Consider the following 20,722-nt stretch of genomic DNA (forward strand, 5'->3'; position numbering starts at 1 on the left):
GTAGGTGGCAGTGTACACCTTTGAATGTTGGCTGTAATCTGCCAATTAAAAGAGAGAAGAAGAATAATTTTGTAAGATTTTGGCGGTGGGGTGTGGCTTTGGTGGGGGTGTGGCTTTGGTGGGGGTGTGGCTTTGGTGGGGGTGTGGCCTTGGTGGGGGTGTGGCCTTGGTGGGGGTGGGGGCAGGGGTCTGATCTGATAAATGACACATAAAATTATACAAATAAAAATATGTATTTAATTCAGCATTTCTTAGTGCAGGCGTGTGTTTGTGTATATGTGTGCATGTGTGTGTATTTGTGTGTGTGTGTGTGTGTATATCTGTGTGTGCATGTGTGTGTGTGTGTGTGTATGTGTGTGTGTGTGTGTGTGTTCCATATATCAGTATCCTTTTGGATCTAGAAGGTCTTGTTCCTACTTCTGTCTGAAGTCTATCTGTGTAATAAATACACTTGTGAAGTGGACACAGTTTATTTTAATATGTTGAATACTTGTGTGTTTTGTGCAGCTTTGGTTCGAGTTTATTTTGACATGTGTAGGATTAGTTCAGTTCCTTAGAGGTGCTGACATGTGACGTCTGATCAGTAGGAAAAGATGGAAGAAGGGGGCGGGACTAGAGAAGTTGTACTTCATCCTGCTCCTTTTCCAATGTTTGCTTACTTTTTTTAATTTCATTTTTTCCTTGTTTTTGTTTTTTGATATTTGAAATAAATAAATGACTAAATAAATGTTAGTGTTGTTTCTTGTCCTTCGCTCAGCTCAGTGTGACAGCTGTCCTCTTCTGTTACGCTGTTGGAGCAGAAATATCTCAGTCTTACCCAGATACAGTGATGCAATTTTTTGATTGGCTGTTCAGTATCTGTATTCTTTTTATTTGATTGGCTGGTGGCAGAGTCTTCGATATATATATCAGAGTTGTGACACTTCCATAGACTCCCGCTGAAAAAAATGGCGGATGAAATATGCACCTACTTCTGGGTTATGGAGGGGCCGATAGTGTCCTACAGTGAGTGTGACGTCGTCTGTTCTATTTCTGCTGATCTACCAACTCCAGCACAAACTTAATATCATCATCTTTCAAATTATCCAGTGTATTTCTGTATTAGTAAGATTTCCGTTGTAACTTCTGTTTTCTTTGGTCTGTGTTAGCGTTTGGATCCACTTCTATCTGATCCAACTGTTCTGTTGGGTGTTCAGCTGTAGTCCTGTAGTTCCAGAGTTGGACTGGTCCAGTTCACACGGATCCACTAGAACTAGAATGAGGGGGGTTCTAAGGGAAGGTACCGTTAGTCCAGATGTGGTTCTGTGGGTTTGATTTCAGTTGTTCTGTTGAACCTGGTGGTGTTTGGTTCAGTTTGTCAGCTGAGGTCATGTGATCATTAGGAGGAGAGTTTCTGTAGAGCTGAGCTCTGATAAATAAAAGTTCATTAAAGTTATTATTCATGAGTTAAAGGAAGTGAAACTTCTGTAACTTGGTATTTGTAAGATCCAACTCATCCTATAAGAATTCTGTTGAGTTTTAATATTGCTAATGTTGAATTTTTAATGAGTTTAGTGTCCATGCTAATGCGAGGTTACTAAGTTAGCCTGTATGCTATCCTGTGGTTAATGCCTTATTGTGTGTGTTCTCAGAGCAGAGCTTGGCAGACACACAGTGTTCACAGATAAACACTGTTTTCTGATTGGACCACAGTCCTAGAATAGGAAAACTGAAAATGGTAAATTGTGCATCTCTGTACCAGTACAGTCCCATTGCAGAATGAATGAACTGGTAAAGTTAGCACCACTCATGTAAGTAGCCTACCCAAGCTAACACCAACCTTTACCCCAAAAATGTCCGTTTTCTCAGTAATAAAGTGCGTCCTTTCAGTGGTCAACCCCACTACTCAGAAGTAGAACACACACAACAGTACATACAGTAGTGACACAACGGGTGGGTGTGGTTTATTTTCAGATTTACCATGATGACAGCTGTTTGTCCAATAGAAGAACATGACAGCGCTGGGTTCGTTTGGAACTATTCAGGCCTACATGAACCATGTGATCACTGGACTAGTGTCATCAAAGCGTGTTGTAACTCTGTTTATAGGGCTCTGGCTGGTGCGTGGTAGGCCGGCGCCTTCGGAACTCTACGTGGAACCCACTGGATTCCTGCGTGTTCCACTGTTAGTAAAAACAGCGGTCCAACTTGGTGGGTGTTATCCTGGTAAATTCTCAGTGTGAGAAATACAAGGTGTGTTTGTGTGAACGAGTGTAAATGTGTGTCCGACCCAAAGTGTGAGACTTTGGAGTCCTGATGCATTTGTTCTGGTGTCAGTGTTGGTTTGGTTCTGAAATAAAGCTCACATTCACCTTCAGCTCTGGCCTTTATGCCAGAAACAAACCAACACCGACACAGGAACAAGTGCATCAGAAAAACCAGGAGCGTAAAACCACGCCCCCCTACCCACAGTCCTGCTGGGTGAGAGCCACGCCCCCTAATGTCCACCACACGGTCAGTGTGGAGCACATGGACAAACCAACAGTATTTCCACAGATTCTAGATTCTTCCAGCCCATGGCCTTTAGGTGGTCTGGACTTCAGTTCCACGTCTCTTCATGGTTTTGTTTCCACTAACATTTTCTACCGTCACACTTCAGTGAACTTCCAGAACATGTCAAAATAAAAGTATTGGACCGACGTCATGGATTTGGATCGCAGCTGTACAGTCATGTGACTGAGCAGTCACACTGATCTGAAGACCATCAAGGACTTTAATGAGTCTCATTATTATAATTAATCACATTCTGATAAAACACTGTTAGTATCATTCAAATATTTCACTGTTGTATCTGTTCTGTTGGTCTGTAGATATGGCTGCTGTTGGTCGTGTCTGATCTGCAGATCTGTTCCTGTGTTCCATCTGTCTGGAGGTCTTCACTGATCCAGTCAGCACATCATGTGGACACAACTTCTGCAAATCCTGCATCTCTGAACACTGAAGGGTTCATGTCCCATATCAGTGTCCCATGTGTACAGAGGTTTTCAACACAAAACCTCAGCTGAAGATCAACACGTTCATCTCAGAGATGGTGGCTCAGTTCAGACATGAAGCTCAACATGAACCAAACATCTACAGCTCAGACCAACAAGCTGCCAAACCAGGACAAGTTCCCTGTGACGTCTGCGCTGGACCCAGACTGAAGGCCCTGAAGTCCTGCCTGGTGTGTCGGACCTCCTACTGTCAGACTCATCTGGAACCTCATCTGACACTTTCAGGACTGACAAGACATCAGCTGATCCACCCTGTGGAGAACCTGGAAGACAGGATGTGTATGTGGCGGGAGGTAGATTGTCCCTCTGCAGCTCCTGTACCAGGTTTGTGCTAGCTTCTGCATTCCAGTCATTTAGACAGAGTATGTAGATGGGGGTGGACAGGGCACAGGTAAGCTGCCGTTTTGTGTTTTTAACCCTACTGCTGATGTGACTGGTGCTGCGTTAAGCTGGGTAGGTGTTGCTGAACTGCATTCTGTTTGTCAGTAGGTTTGCTATTTTATCATTGTTTATCCTCGTTTTTATAGACACCCTGTAGACACAGCCTGGGTCGCTGTGGTGGATGGAAGGACGCCTGTGGGCCACGTGTACCTGTTTCTTTGTTTTTCTTTGGTATAACTTTTTACTCTTTTGGTTAGCGACGGAAGAGATATTTTGATCATTAAAGCTCTACCGTATGATGTGGCATTTTTACACTTTTCTTTTGTCATCTTCAAATGCTCCTAATAAGTGTGTGTCAAACTAAAATGTAAAAGAAATCCACCAGGTATTGAAACTCAAAAATGTTTAATTCTCATATATTTCTAATAAAAGTCTGACCGATCATTTTATTCGGTCCGAATGAAATAATTGGCCGAACCTGACTGAGCCTCCTGTCAATCATCCATTACGGTCGTCCAGCATCCGATCCATTATCGCCGCCTCACATCCGATATGTGTCCCTCTGAATCTGACGCTTCACTGGCGCTGCTTCTCCTGTCACTGACCACAGTCTACTGACCACTGACCACAGTCTACTGTCTAGGATGTGTTTGGATAGAACTGACATGCACATGTGGAAGGGAAAAAACGGATTTATGAACAGAAACGACAACTGAGGGGAAGAAACAGGAGTCTGATGAATGAAGAATGGAGATAAAAGTCCAGAAGTCAGCTGTACTGGACTGAACAGGTCTGCATAAAGCTCAGCTTTTCTGATGGTGGGACTCATACAGGTACATGTACATGGTGTCACACATGTAAGATGATGTAGGATGATAAATGTATGGACTATGAAACTTCAAATGTCCACGGAAAATTCGCGGCGCGTTCACAGTGCGCGTGCCCATCCCCTGGGCACTGCAGTGAAGACCCTGACCCAGTACTGCACAGACCAGGTCTACTGATGGAACAGGTCTACTGATGGAACAGGTCTACTGATGGAACAGGAGCCGCGGGCCCACGGCAGGTGGATGATGCATCTGATTACTGAGGGAGGGGTCCGCGGACACGCCAAAACAGACCGGACCTCCGCCTCTGCTTCCTCCTCCGTTTCCATCGCACATCAGGAGAGAGGAGGAGGAGCCTCAGAGCTCAGGGAGAGGGAAGGGGGCGGGGCTTTGGAGGGAGGCGGGTTGTTCATGTTCAAACTTTTACTAAGTGCTGTGAGAAATGCCACATCGGTAGGTAGAGCTTTAACATTATGTGTGTTTTCTTTTAGGAACCCGGCCATTGCTGTTTTTATTTGGGTCTCGTTGTTATGATTTGGGTCTAACGTGTCCGTGTTGGTTCTTGTTTTGTTTGTTTGTTTGGGCTACGTTTATGCATATGTTCCAGTGATTTATGTGGTTGGTTGTTCACCATGCAGTGTCCTTTTTGTGTGTGCTGAACCCTTTTGCCTTTGTATGGATTTTAACTTGTGTTCCTTTTGCTGCAGGGTCTGGTCTGAGCGTGGTTGCCCAAGCCGGTGGAGGGTCCGGTGATAGAGTTCCTCGCTGCCGCCCCATCACTCCCTGTGTGTGGTATTTTGCACATCCTCACTCACCTTTGCATGCTTTTGTTGTCCTCGTACTTTTCTTGTTTTGTGTGTGTGTTGCACAGAGCGTGTAGTGAGTACTCTGCCCACATTTAATTCTGCCTCTCACCGTGTGCACCCACGTTCAGCCAGTCCCTAGCATTTTACTTTACTGAAACCTTTTATTGTGTTGTGTTTTTTGTAGTTTTATTCTTTTTTTTTTTTTTTTTTTTTTACCATTTTTAGGGTTTAGTTTTTAATAAAGGTCATTTTGTTTAATGATATAAACATTTATAAATAAATTTATGAATGCTCATTTTTTTAGTCTCAGGCCTTCTTTGACCACTACATGCAGCTTTATTAACTTAAAATATTTACGTGGGCTTGTGCCCCCCTCATACTCAGTTACATGTAGGAAACATGATAAACCTCTGGAGCTGTTCTGTAAAACCAACCACACATGTATCTGTCACCACTGCACCTACTCAGACCACAAAAGTCATGACGTTACTCCTCTGAAAGAAGAACATGAAGAACAGAAGCCAGAGCTGAAGAAGACAGAGGCTGAAGTTCAGCAGATGATCCAGGAAAGACAACTGAAGATCCAGGAGATCCAACGGTCAGTGGAGGTCGGTAAGAACGCTGCAGACAGAGAGACAGCAGAAGGTGTGAAGGTCTACACTGCTCTGATGGAGTCTGTTCAGAGAGGTCTGGACCAGCTCTTAGAGGAGATCCAAGAAAAGCAGACGAGCACCGAGAAACAGGCTGAAGACTTCATCAAAGAGCTGGAACAGGAAATCTGTGAGCTGGAGAAGAGAAGCACTGAGGTGGGGTAGCTCTCAGGCTCTGAAGACCACCTCCACTTTGTCCAGAGGTTCACAGGTGTCAGAGCTGCTCCATCCATGAAGACCTGGACCAAGGTCAGCGTCCGTCCACCATCATATGAGGGGACTGTGGAGACAGCTGTGTCTGAGCTGGAGGACAAACTCACAGAAGACATGAAGAAGAAGATGGTCGGAGCTGAGCTGAAGAGAGTCCAACAGTATGAGGTGGATCTGCTCTGGATCCAGATACAGCAGATCCTGAACTCATCCTGTCTGATGATCGGAGACAGGTTCATACTGGTGATAAAAAGAAGAAGCTTCCAGACAAACCACAGAGATTGACTGAATGTTTTTGGATCTTAGCGAAGCAGAGTTTCTCTTGAGGCAGGTTTTACTCTGAGGTTCAGGTCAAAGGAAAGACTGACTGGACTTTAGGAGTGACCAGAAGGTCCAGCAACAGGAAAGGACAGATCCCACTGAGACCTCAGAACAGATACTGGAGCACTGGTTTGAAAAATGGAAAACAGTACTATGCTGTTACTGGTCCTCCTGTCCGTCTGTCTGTGCAGTCTGGTCTGCAGAAGGTGGGGGTGTTTGTGGATTATGAGGAGGGTCTGGTCTCCTTTTATGACGTAGGTTCTTCAGTTCTCATCTACTCCTTCATCGGCTGCTGCTTTGATGGTAAACTCCTCCCACTCTTCTGTCCATGGCCTAATGATGAAGGTATAAACTCTGCTCCTCTGATCATCACTCCTGTCAGATACTGAGAAGTTCAGAGTCACTAAACTTAGAGCCGGACGAGCACAACCCAGCTCTGAGGTTACGACAAAAAAACAGACGAATGAGGAGGTAAAAATGTGACAGTGATTTATGAACTCAAACTAACAATCACCAGAATACAATGTGCCAAGAAAAGTACAGGAGAGAGAGAGAGAGAGAGAGAGAGAGAGAGAGCATCCATGTTGAGTCGCTGAAGTAGGTGAGTCACCTGTCACAGATGTGACAGATCAGGACATCTCCATCTGAAAGATAAACTCAACAGTGCCCCTAGTGCCCAAAAGGTGCAGGGCCGTCACATTATGTAAACTGTTTGAATGTGTATTAATCCGTATCCAAATGCACTTAAATACTAACATTAGTGGTGACGATAATAATAATAATAATAATAATAATAATAATAATCCTGGTTTGACTGATTCTGATGTCTGTGACTTAACACAATCATAATGAAGGTGTTTTAATGTTAAATTCAATTATAAATGTTGGGATTGTGAATGTGTTTCCATTATGTGATTGATTTCTAAATATTTAAACAATAGAAGTGTTCAGGAGAATTCAGTATTCAATTAAAACCCCATGCAGTGTTAAGGCCTCCCCCTCCCACCTGACCACCCCCCCATTAGACCGTCGAGGCCCCCGACAGTGAGAGGACATTCGACCTGACGTTCTGAGACACACACACTTCTACACTTCTGAAAATGGCTGCTTCATTGTGACCTCGTTATAGCCACGCCCAACATGTGACCAAAAATGTCACTGATAACTTTTGACCACAGATGTCGTAGGTTTTCATCCAGTTTGGTCCAAACTGGATGAAAACCCTGAGAGCAGACGTAGAAAGGATGAGGGGTGGGATTCTGCCAAAACCCATTCATTTCTATGGCACAGTTTTGGTGTTGTCATGGCAACATGATTGTAAATAGGGGTGTGTCCTCATTGGCTTTTTGGGTCAGTTTGGCATGAGGGATGTGTGTGCCGAAGTTCTTTTGACTTTCAAAATAGTTTTTTTCCACCCCTGTCCTTTTATCAGACTTTACCATAAACAGACCTGCCCTGAAGGCCACAGTCCAGCAGTACCGCCTACTCCTCCCTTTTAGGGCGGAGACTCATTCTTTTAAATTAGAAGAATGACAAAGCCCCCTTCTTTGGCAGATGGATATATGATGTCATCATCCATCCATCCATCCATTCTCTTCCTCTAATCCGGGGCTGGGTCACAGGGGTAACAGTCTAAGCAGGGATGCACAGACTTCCCTCTCCCAGACTCCTCCCTCTCCCAGACTCCTCCCTCTCCTCAGACTCCTCCTCTAGTTCTTCCGGGGGGACCCTGAGGCGTTCCCAGGCCAGCCCACAGACCTAGTCTCTCCAGTGTGTCCTAGGTCTTCCCTCAGGTCTCCTCCTGGTGGGACATGCCCAGAACACCTCCCCAGGGAGGAGTCCAGGAGGATCTGAACCAGATGTCTGATCCACCTCAGCTGGTTCCTCTGGATGTGGAGGAGCAGCAGCTCTACTCTGAGCTCCTCCCTGGTGACTGAGCTCCTCCCCCTATCCCTAAGGGTGGACCCAACCACCCTGCGGAGGAAACTCATTTCGACCGCTTGTATCCGGGATCTGGTCCTTTTGGTCCTGACCCAAAGCTCATGACTATAGGTGAGGGTAGGAACGTAGATTGACCAGTAAATCCAGAGCTTCTCCTCTCGGCTCAGCTCCTTCTGAACCACACCAGACCGGTACAGCGACCGCATCACTGCAGATGCTCCACCCATCCACCTGTCAGTCTGACGCTCCATCCTTCCCTCACTGTGAACCAGACCCACATACTGGAACTCCTCCACTTGGGGCAGGGGTTTCCCACCGACCTGGAGAGGGCAGACCACCTTTATCTGATCCAGAACCATGGCCTTGGATTTGGAGGTGCTGGTCCTCATCCCGCTCGCTTCACACTCGGCTGCAAACAGCCCCAGTGCACGCTGAAGGTCCAGGTTCCATGAGGTCAACAGGACAACGTCATCTGCAAAAAGCAGAGACGAAATCCTGTGGTCCCCAAACCGGACCCCCTCCGGCCCCTGGCTGCGACTAGAAATTCTGTCCATAAAAATTATGAACGGAACCGGTGCCAAAGGGCAGCCCTGCTGGAGTCCAACATGCACCTGGAACAGGTCTGACTTACTGTGAACCAGGCTCCTGCTTCAGTCGTACAAGGACCGGACTGCCCTTAACAGAGGGCCCCGGACCCCATACTCCTGAAGCACCCCCCACAGGAGGGACTGGGTCGAACGCCTTCTCCAGATCCACAGAACACATGTGGACCGGTTGATGTCATGTTTTTCCTTAAAATTGAACAGATTAGACACACATTGAATGGATCAATGGGAAGTTGACGGTGGTATGACGTCCTTTTACTTCTTCTGTTGAACAGCTGATAACGCAGCTGGACTCAGAAGAATGTGTGTGTGTGCGAAGGGACTGAGTAACGACGCAGTGGAACCCTTTAATTTTAATTTTTTTAATTTTTGATTTACTTTTTGTGGCGTCTTCCGCCTCTGTTGTGTGTCTCAGTGTTTGTCTTACTTTTTCGTATGTTTGAAAGATTTAATAAAAATACACTGATCAAAAAAATTTTTTTTTTCTTCCTCCCATTCAAAAAATGTAGGGGGCGTCAGAGAGCCATTTGACCATCCAACTAAAGGAGTTCCTGATCATCGTGTTCTGGTTGTCATTCCACACAAATGTTACATTGGGTCCAACTCAGTCTGACACTATATGTGAAACACACAGACTTTTATATGTCTGAAAATGGACGCTTCGTTGTGAGGTTGTCGTGGATAATGTAACTTGAAGGTCTGACGCAGGAAAATAATCCCACATGTTGTTGTTTTCCTGTTCTGGCTCCTGCTCGGGATGGAAACTGTACAGGAGGAGAAAACACAGGTTAGTGTTTTCAATCCTGTAGACGGTGACGCCACAGTGGAGCGTTTTTAAGTTTCCACTCTGACGGTGGTTTGACTTTTTTGTGTTTTCAAACCTCAAAAACACCGTTGCCGTCCAAACCAGGGCTGTCAGACTCATTTTAGTTCAGTTCCACATTCAGCCCAAACTGATCTGCAGTGGGCCGGACCAGTCAAATAATAGCATAATAACCTGTAAATAATGACAACTCCAAACTTTTCTCTTTGTTTTAATGTAATCAAAATTAAATTAGAAAAATATGTACATTTACAAACTATTAAAACAAAAATGATGTGAACAACCTGAAAAAAACTGAAATTTCTTGAGAAAAATAAGTGCAATTTTAACAATATTACACCTCAACTTACTGTTTATACATGCATGTTACAGACTGGATCGACAAAGGCACAAAATATTTAATAACAGGAAAAATAATATTAAAATTTCACTTTTCAGGTTTTTCACATTCAGGACAGTTTGTAAATGTTAATATGTTCATAATTTAATGTAAGTTTTTACACTAAAACAAAGAGAAAAATTTGGAGTTGTCATTATTTATAGGTGTAATGTCTTATTATATTTTTCACATTAAACTAAGAACATTTGGAGTCATTATTTATTGGTTATTATGCTGTTGTTTTAGCTGAGATCACATTGTTCTGTATGTGGAACCTGAACTGAAACCAGTTCGACATCCTTGATTGTGAATATCTTAAGTGTAATTTTTGCACTTTGCAAATTCATCCCGTGGGCTGGACTGGAACCTTTGGCGGGCCAGTTTTGGCCCCCGGGCCACATGTTTGACACCCCTGGTCTAAACAAAGGTGCATCTGAACAAATATTTTGTGGTTTTCACCTGGGAGCGCTGTGGTCACCTGGGGCTCAGACGTCCTGTGTACGAGCTGACGGGCACCTGTACGTCTGCACACACTGACGAACACTGACGAACACGTCAGCGCTCCCTCTGCGACTGTGTTCAAAACAGAAGTGACAGATGTTTGAAGGACCCCAGTGATCAGAGAGCACAGGACGACCCCCGTACCGTACACATGTCAGGGATCTGAGGACAGAACGGCTCAAAGGGACCAACGATCCTGTTCCAAACTGAAGAGGAGGAAGGAAGGAAGGAAGGAAGGAATAAATGAATGAATGAATGAATCCAGGTGGTGGACTGACTCTGACAGATGGTGTCTCCTTTTGTCCACATCTCCACCTCATAGACGACTCGTCCAAACCAGGACACTGGTTTGGACGAGGATCACTCCTGAACTGGATCACTGGGTGTGATCCGGTCCAGGGTTTGTGGACTCCTCCCTCACACCTGTGGTACCTTCAGGAGCCCATATATGGTGCCCCTCTGCTCCAGTGGGTGCCAGGTTCTTACTTTGACCACATGCTCCTTCAGGTCCCACCCTGGACTCAGTCCTGAGGACCCCCCTCCACCTGGTCCTGAACCTTGCCCCCCTTCGTCCTGTGGACTTTGGGGTTTCCTGGCCTCAGGTTTCAGTTTCTGTTCAGTAAATCCTGTTTCCACTTCTGCACCGTACACCGGTCCTGTCGTTCATTCCACTTCAGACGATGATGCGGCCCAAACATGGACTCTGCCGGTGCTGAACGGACCCGGTTCTTTTTCTGCTTTCACCGAGTTTTTGTTTCCTGTGAGTTTTTGTGACGGAGCGGCTGCAGGCGTCACTTTCACTCACATGGTGCGTCCTCCTCGTGTCTCTGTGGGAGGTGGGCATGTGTGGAGCGCCAGTGTCCACACTACAGTGTTTTCACCACATCTCTCCTTTTTCTAAACCGGTTCTTATTCCCTGGGTAGCGGTGCGTTTGAGGGCGCACACTCGCCTAGACGCTGTCGCTGCTGTGTCCTCCGCCTCCGTTCACCACTCTGGACGGTGAACCGGGCACTTCCAGATCAACCCTTATATGGCGCATTGTGGCGCGTGTCATGTGACTCAGACTGGTTTATTTTTTCCGTTTGTTCAATTATGTTGTTTTTTGTGCTGTTTACATTTAAAGTAAAGGCCACGTGAAGGGCATTTGGATCCTGTAATATTTATGTTCATGTAGGTTATTATTTGGTAAATTATTTTTTTCTGAGCTTTGAAGTTTTTATTCAGACCCTCTCTTTTGTTGATTTGGTATGCCCAGGGGAGGGGCTAAGGGGACATAATGAGGGGTTTTTCTTCCATGGAGGCAGAGAGGGTTTGGTCCCAGGACTGTGGACTGGATATCCTTTTGTTTTTGCACTCTAATTAATTCTTTCCACATTTATTCTGGTTGGAGCGGCGTTTAGTAAAATCACAGAAAATAGTTTGGAGACTGAGCCATCATTTTTTTCTAACTTGTGAAACCCGAACCCGTGACAGTTTTCTGTCCTAGTGGGTTGTGCACTGCCTCCCCACGCCGGTTTCTGAGCCGGATGGTCCAGGGTTTTCAGGAGCCGTTGGTCAGTGCTTCCCTGAGCAGCAGACCAGTGTTTCACAGTTCCCCAGTTTGGTTTCCCAGTTTTCCCACGTGAGTCTTTGGCCCAATCCCAGTTCACCCCTTGGCCCCTCCCCCTTTAACCCCAGTTCTAAGGGGTAGTGGTGTAAACGTTCCTCTCTGAAATGGTCCAACCCTTCCAGACCTGTTCCGTCATCGATGTCACCATAAACAGATGTTCCAACTTTCTTTGGGACAGAATTCTCCATGTGGTCAGCAGCTGGAACCGTCTCAGGTCCATGGGCTTTGGTCATCTGTTTACCACTATCAACCACAAACCACACAAATGCGATCTATAACACATGAAAACGACATTAAACGGACGACCAAATGAATAAGTTGATTCTGAAGTAAATCTGTCCATTTGTGTGTTTCTTTGGTTTGCTGTGTTTACCTCCATCTGACCGAGGATTGGAACTGAATTATGGGAAATTTATCAGACCCCTCTGTTCGTAGTGTGGTCCTGGAAAATCTAGGTTTCGAGGGCTTCCCCTTCACATGTACGCGCAAAACAGAGGTGTAGGGGTAAGTGGGAGGGGCCAAGGGGTGAACTGGGATTCAGCCTTAGTTTCCCCAGTACATCTTTTATTTCCAGTTAGTTCTCCATTCAGTCTGTTCCACTGAGTTCCCTTCAGTCCTTCTGTCCTGGTCTCAGTCAGAGAACCCCCCATGTGGGTTAGAAATACCATTTCTTGGGTCTGGAGGTGTGTGTGTGTGTGTGTGTGTGTGTGTGTGGGGGGTTAAAGCCCCTCCCTCCCAGTGAAGGGGCGTGTATCATCCTGTTTTCCATCTGTCTTTTCCTCTAAAATGTTTTGTGGGACCCCCTGGTGTCGGTCCTGGTTCTGTTTTGTGGGACCCCCTGGTGTCGGTCCTGGTTCTGTTTTGTGGGACCCCCTGGTGTCGGTCCTGGTTCTGTTTTGTGGGACCCCCTGGTGTCGGTCCTGGTTCTGTTGGCTGAGTCCTGGATTGGTACTACCAACCAGACTCACAGCAGTCATTTCTTTGAAGTGTGTTGTATCAAGTAAATCTGGGAGACATTCATCCAACAGACAGACGACAAATACAGGATAGTAATAATAATAATAATAATAATAACAATCATCGTATTTCCATGAGCTGTAACTGTTGTGTAACTTTTCTTTTATAGCAGTAACTGGAAACATGAATGTGAACTCATTTCTGTTAACAGACATGTGTGCCCTCTGGTGGACAAACTGATGAACTACACTCACCTTTTAACAGTTGAACCATTTAATTATCCATCACTTATTCCTTTAAACTGAAGCTTTCACACAAACCTTTCAAATATTTGGTTTTATTAGTTTCAGTTGTGCGTTAGTTACAGCTTTAGTTGTTCATAAGTTGGATCCAAATCTGTTGACGACAGCAGTGAACATAAAAAATAGAGGCTGTTGTTTTTAAGGGCTATTGTTTTTGATTCAGTTTACTTGTTTCCACTTGAGCAGTAAAACTACTGGCTGAATTCAGACCTAACTGGGTTTATAGATTACCACTGACCCACAACAGATGCGAGTACATTCAGGGAAAAGCAGGTCCAAGTCTGACATTTTTTAATCAACTTTTAAAATCTTTTTTCCCCATTTACTTATAATGGGTGAAATTTCAAATCGCTATAAAAACATCAGTTTTAACTCAATTTACTTAAATCATTGCAGAGATACGATTCATTTTAGACAGACAACATTTTTTATCTTTTTTTTCCCCCATTTATTTATTATGGGAGAAATTTTTAATGTCTATTAAAACATCCATTTTGCTTCTTTTTAAATTTTTTCTTTTAATTAAAAACAAAAAAAAACAAAACAATTTTGTTTGTTTACTTCAAACGTGGCACATATATAATTTATATTTTACACATAAATGAAAGAGTGGATTGATGCCAAAATCAGCTACAGTACATGTGAGGGGCGGGGCTTGTTGTGCCTAGCACCACTTGTTTCTATATAGAGATACATTTTTTAAATATACATCCTTTTACCTTTATACTTTTGTGGTTGTCATTTCAGGTGGTTCTGGAATAAAGGACAAGTTTGTCATTTTCACTCATGTCTTTCATATTTTTACTTTTTTTTTTTATACCGATTCAAATAATCATTTAATCAAATCAAAGAAAACAATCAATAAATGATTACAAAAATAATCTATAGCTTTACCAGTGAGTTTCCATGTGCACTGACAGACAAAGAAAAGCTCCATTCTGAAAACTTCTTCCTATAGTTCACTTTATTGCAGTGAGGTCAATATAGCTTTATTATTATTCATATAAAACCATGAGGAAGCAGAGTCTCCTTCATACGTTTTCAGACAAAACCGTTAAGAGAACGACAGTCGACCACTGCCTGCATTCAAACCACCAGTGGCTTTACCATCGGACATCTGCGCAAAACTTTACCCATATTTACTAAATGTGGGAAAAACAGAAGTGCATAATGTCGGTTTTTCCATTAAATCACAAATGCAATGGTTTGTTTATTATCACAAGATGACACCAGAAGTCATTCCATAAACATGAAGGTAAATATGGTGTTGATTTACAGCCATATTAATTATTATTATACATTACTCCTCTATCTCCTACTAAATTCTAAAATGATTCAGTTTCCTGGTGTGTCCACACACACCGACACGTTTCTTTTAAACTCTTCTTCTCTTGTTGTAATGTCCGTCAACATCCGTTTTTTTTTTTTTTTATTCACGATTCTAGTTGAGGAAAAAGCTCTTTCCATTGCAGTTTTGTGTGATATACCACTTTCACTACGCCTGAAAAACCACCTCTTCCCAGCATAAAAACTTTTAATCGAAAAATTAGAGTTTTAGTGAAACTGTGGTTTTTCCATTTGGTAAATTTTTATGCACAAGTTATATTCATGTAATTTGGAAATCAATGGAAAAACAACTATTGACCCTCAAATTGTGTGAATAGCATAGCACAAATGGTATATAATGCAAAACTGTAATGGAAAGACCTTTGTCCACAACTAGAGTCACATAAATATATGAAAAAAAAAAAAAAAAAAAAGAATGTTGATGGACAATACAACCAAGGAAGAAGAGTTTTAATAGAAACATGTGGGTATGTGTGGACACACCAGGAAACCCAAACATTTTTTAATTTAGTAGGAGAGAGGGGGAATATATAATAATAATAAATATATATCTGTAAATCAACACCATATTTACTTTAGTCGCCATGTTTATGGAATGACATCTTGCAATAATAAATAAACAAATCATGGCATTTGTGACTTAATGGAAAAACTGACATTACGCACTTCTGTTTTTTCAGCATTTAGTGAATATGGGTAAACTTTTGCGCAGATGTCCGATGGAAAAGAGACTACTGTGTGAGAAGAGAAGTCCATCTTTCCAGCCCACCTGCCTACCACCAACACACACAACAAACACACACCATTTATCAAAACAAAAGGAAGGAAAGGCTGTTCAGAAAAACAGATCTATTCATTATATCGTGACCGTTTTAAGGGACTGCGTCGTTAAGTCTTTAAATTCATTCATCGTATGCGTCTCGTCACTAAACTGACACATGGAGCTGGAAGCACACGGATGCTAGCTGCATGGTTGCCACGGTAACCATCAGCCAGACAGTCAGCGGACGCAGAACCTTAACGGAGCTGCTGGACACGATTATTTAATATGAACTGAAAATACATGTCAGTTCACGATCGTAGAAGATTCATGTATTATATTTGAGCTCATGCTTTCAAAAGTACATTTAGGAATGTGTGAGTGAATGAAGTCCGACATCAGGACAGACCACCAGGGTCCACATCCAGTCCAATGTGGTCTCAAGTGGGTCGGACCAGGACAATAACACAAATAAGAATAATCCTGTTTAATGCTGCTACATGCACTCGCACTTCATGCGGTGTCATTTTATACATACTAAGAAGTTCTTTTTATTCTTTTGCATATTTTATAGGAGTTTTTCTTCTACCTTATTTACCTTTTATATACATTTTATTTTATACTTTATCCTTTATCTTTCTCATGTTCTATCGTGTACTGTTGATTGAATGAGTCGGAGTCTGAATAACCTGAACGAACCACATCCAAGCTGAAAAGTCTTCAAAATAAGTGCAGTTTCAACATCATCTCCTCTTATTATTGACACAACTCACAGATCACAGTGGATCGAGTGCATAAAAACTTTAGGAACGGGCAGAATATTGGTCAAATTGCACTTATTTTTCTTAAGCCAGTATAAAAACAAAAACCTATTGTTTTGACTTTTTTGCACTACTGTTGTAAAAAAAAAAAAAATTCTATAAAAAATAACTGAAAAAAAAAAAGCCTTCAGCCATATTTTCATAATGTCATTTTACTTTATCACGTTAAACCAAGAATTATTAATTATTAATAGTTTATTATGATACTTTACTTGAGATCACATTGGTCTGTGTGTGGAACCTGAACTAAAATGACTGACATCCTTGAAGGTTAATGTCTTTTTCAAACCCCCCATGGACCGGCTCGGACCCTCTGGGGGGCCAGTTTAGGTCCACGGGCCGCATGTTTGACCCCCCTGCTGTGGAGGAAACAGCGACAGGATGGAGATGTTTGAACAGAACCTGGAAGAACATGGGTTTTCCTTTGGAGTGGACCGTTATAGGAGATAAAGGAGAGGACAAAAATGGAAGGTGACTGGTTAAAACTGACGCTTTAAGAAAAGAACGAGTAAATAGACGGATTCACCTGAACAGAAAAGTAAAAAAAAAAAAAAACGACCATGGTCTGAAGAACTGGTTCAAAAACTACTGTGGTGGAAAAAAACGAGCAGTTATCGCTTCTGTTGTTCGGGCTTTTTTTTTTTTGTTTGTTTGTTTACAATGTTTTCCTTGTCGTTTTTTGTTGTTACTGTTGTGATTTTCTTTCCTTTTTTCTGTTTTTTTTTTTTTTTTTTCCTGCGTTTTGACCATGGAACTGCTTTCTGGAATTCACCCAGGTGTCAAAAAGCAGCTGGACTGATTTACAAAGACTGTGTTTTGAAATTTATGTAATGAGCTGATACTTAATGAAACTTATTCCTACAGACTGTGATAAAATACTCAAAATGAACATGTGACTCATGCGACCTGAGCTCTGCATCAGCTGTTTTAACCCTTTAACCCCTGACATGTCTGTGCTGAGCGTTTGGAATGTACGATTTATTTTAAACATTCCTAAAAATTCAACCATTTGTTCAATATCCTCCTGAGACCCAGTAAGTAAACATCTGTGCCATTTTACATTAAGTAACTGCCTTAATTGGAAACAGCATGATGCAACAGTTTTTTCAAATACATTTTAAAATTTTTTTATATAATGTCCTTTTCAGTGGACTTTTTTTTTTTTTTTAAATAAAGCTGTGAAACTCTTGTCCACTACAGAGGACAAAAATGCAGTGCTGGGTCTCAGGAGGATATGAAAAATTTCCAATCACGCTGATAGAAACATCTGAGCATGCTCAGTTCACCCCCTCCTGCCTGTGGAAGGGGGGAGGGGGTGTCAAACACAGAGCAGTGTGAGACTGACTCATAAAAATAGACGGTTTGGTTTTTTTTTTCTTTTTTACACTGTTTTCTTTGTGTTTTTTGCTTTTCCTGTTGTTTCCAGTGTTGAGGTGATTTTCCTTTATTTATTTATTTTTTACTGTGTTTTTACTGAGTTTTAACGATGGGGGTGTTAAACTCATTTTAGTTCAGTTCCACATTCAGCCAAATCCGACCTGCAGTGGGCCGGACGGGTGAAATAACATAATATATAAATAATGTCAACATCAAACTTTCTTCTGTATATTAGAGTGAAAAAAGCTAAATTATGTGATGAAAATGTTTACATCTTGCAATTATCCTTTAAAACAATTTTACATAACATGAACAAACTGAAATTTATTAAGAAAAATAAATGCAATTTTACCAATATTCTGTCTCAGTTTATCATTTACACGTTTATTATAATGTACAGATCACAGTGGATCTACAAATACACAAAACATTTAATAACAGGCAGAATACTGGTACAATTACACTTCAGCATTTCAAAATGTTCATATTTGTTCAGGTTAGTCACATTTTTTTGTGAAATGATAGTTTGTTTTAGTGTAAATACAGTAAAATGACATGAAAATGTTGACATTTGCTTAGAGAAAAATGTGGAGTTGTGAGTATTTATAGGTTATTACGATAGTATTTGACTGATCCGACCCACTGCAGATTAAACTGAATGTGGAACCTGAACTAAAATGACTCATATCCTCAGGTCATTTTTACATTTCATAAATTCATCCCACGGGTCAGACTGGACCTTTTGGACCTCTGATGGAACTGTTTTATAGAGTTAAACAGGTGTCAAAAAGCAGCTGGACTGATTTAGGGAAAAAAAAAAAAACAAAAACTAAAACTACTAGGACCAAACTTCATCCTAATTCAATCCTAAATCTGTTATTGATGAGCATTCTGAGTGCTTTATTTAGTCAAACTTCTCTTCCTCTCTCTTTCTGTTATTCCATCTGTCCTGACTCTAAAACACACAGCTGTGGTTGGATGACGTCTGTTCTAACCTTCATGACTACATCTGTTTTCTATTTTTAACTGTAATCTGACATAACAGACCCTGATGACGGCTCCGACTGATTCGTTATCATCTGAGAACAAAAAAGCATCATCTTTAATAAAAATGCAAAGGTTCAGTGTGTGGTAGTACGACACTTGTAAACTAACTCAGCATCTGGAAGGGCTGGTTAGACTGGGTGTGTGTTACGTCTGTTCTACTCAGTGGAATATTTAGGTTAATTAATAAACTCCGGTCCGTTCTTCAGGTAACGAGGCTGTCCTCTAACCCAGTTTAAAACAGAAACAGGAGGAACAGGAGTCTGTGCAGAGCTCTGATATGATTCTAAAAAAGCAAAAAAACACACAGCGATTCTAATTTTCAAGTGATTAAGGAAAAAGACGACGATGAGGAAATCTGAACTCTGACATACTGGACCTTTAAATTGACACTGAATCACCATCGAAGCAGCTTCTTACCCTCATCTTACACAGATTCGTCAGATTTCCAGTTGTAGTGGTAATGAAAATAATCCTAATTAAATGTGTCAGATGTGCGAAAGCCAGCCTTAGCTCCGCCCACATTCGGACAGGGCTTGACTGTGATTGGGTCAGAACATGGACACTGTATCGTATCTGCATCCGTTCACCTCCGCTCAAACATCCTACACGTTGGCATCATAAATTACAATTTTCATAATCACACTTAAATTAATGATTAGACAGGACTACGGTCGAGCTTTAAATAATAGAAAACAAAGAAAATAAGGTGGAAAAACTAGTTACACATGATTAAAAACATCTGTTTTCAGTTAGAACTAGGACTTGAGTGCAAAGGCTGAATGGACTGGGTGGGTCAGAGCGGTGCCTGGTGTCGGGGATTACGAGCCGAACTCCACCGTCTCCTCCGTGATGGGCTTGAAGTCGTAGTTCCCTCTGCCGTCCATGTGGAGGTAGTACTGCAGCACGCAAACACACAGACAGTCAGAAAACAACACACAGTCAGAAAACAACACACAGTCAGAAAACAACACACAGAGTCAGAAAACAACACACACAGACAGAAAACAACACACAGAGTCAGAAAACAACACACAGTCAGAAAACCACACACACAGACAGAAAACAACACAGACAGAAAACAACACACAGTCAGAAAACAACACACAGTCAGAAAACAACACACACAGTCAGAAAACAACACACACAGTCAGAAAACAACACAGTCAGAAAACCACACACAGTCAGAAAACCACACACAGTCAGAAAACAACACACACAGACAGAAAACAACACAGTCAGAAAACCACACACAGTCAGAAAACCACACACAGTCAGAAAACCACACACAGAGTCAGAAAACAACACACACAGACAGAAAACAACACACAGACAGAAAACAACACACAGTCAGAAAACAACACACACAGTCAGAAAACAACACACACAGACAGAAAACAACACACAGACAGAAAACAACACAGTCAGAAAACCACACACAGTCAGAAAACCACACACACAGACAGAAAACAACACACAGTCAGAAAACCACACACACAGACAGAAAACAACACACAGACAGAAAACAACACACACAGACAGAAAACAACACACACAGACAGAAAACAACACACACAGACAGAAAACACACACACAGTCAGAAAACAACACACACAGTCAGAAAACAACACACACAGTCAGAAAACAACACACAGACAGAAAACAACACACACAGTCAGAAAACAACACACAGAGACAGAAAACAACACACACAGTCAGAAAACAACGCACACAGACAGAAAACAACACACAGTCAGAAAAGAACACACAGTCAGAAAACAACACACACAGTCAGAAAACAACACACAGTCAGAAAACAACACACACAGACAGAAAACAACACACACAGTCAGAAAACAACACAGACAGTCAGAAAACAACACACAGTCAGAAAACAACACACACAGTCAGAAAACAACACACACAGTCAGAAAACAACACACAGTCAGAAAACAACACAAACAGTCAGAAAACAACACAGTCAGAAAACACACAGTCAGAAACAACACACAGTCAGAAAACAACACA

General features: G+C 42.2%; 1 protein-coding gene and 1 pseudogene across 4 annotated transcripts in view; one reads left to right on the forward strand and one right to left on the reverse strand.

Moving 5' to 3' along the window:
- The first annotated feature begins 2,968 nt into the window (after positions 1-2,968).
- LOC115411689 (pyrin-like) lies at positions 2,969-6,616 on the forward strand (annotated as a pseudogene).
- An 11,802-nt stretch (positions 6,617-18,418) lies between these two features.
- The window catches only part of LOC115411485 (ATP-binding cassette sub-family D member 3), a 45,697-nt gene continuing 43,393 nt past the window's right edge, over positions 18,419-20,722 (reverse strand). For 2 of the 4 annotated variants that reach the window (XM_030123644.1, XM_030123647.1), the window contains one exon: positions 18,420-19,593. In XM_030123644.1, coding sequence (XP_029979504.1) covers positions 19,516-19,593 — 78 coding nt within the window. In that variant the 3' untranslated portion in view covers positions 18,420-19,515. Of the gene's footprint in view, positions 19,594-20,722 lie in introns of all 4 variants that reach the window. The other 2 variants (XM_030123645.1, XM_030123646.1) reach the window with 2 other exon arrangements.

The sequence above is a fragment of the Sphaeramia orbicularis genome, chromosome 20, assembly GCF_902148855.1.
Source record: "Sphaeramia orbicularis chromosome 20, fSphaOr1.1, whole genome shotgun sequence".
Classification (NCBI taxonomy): domain Eukaryota; kingdom Metazoa; phylum Chordata; class Actinopteri; order Kurtiformes; family Apogonidae; genus Sphaeramia; species Sphaeramia orbicularis.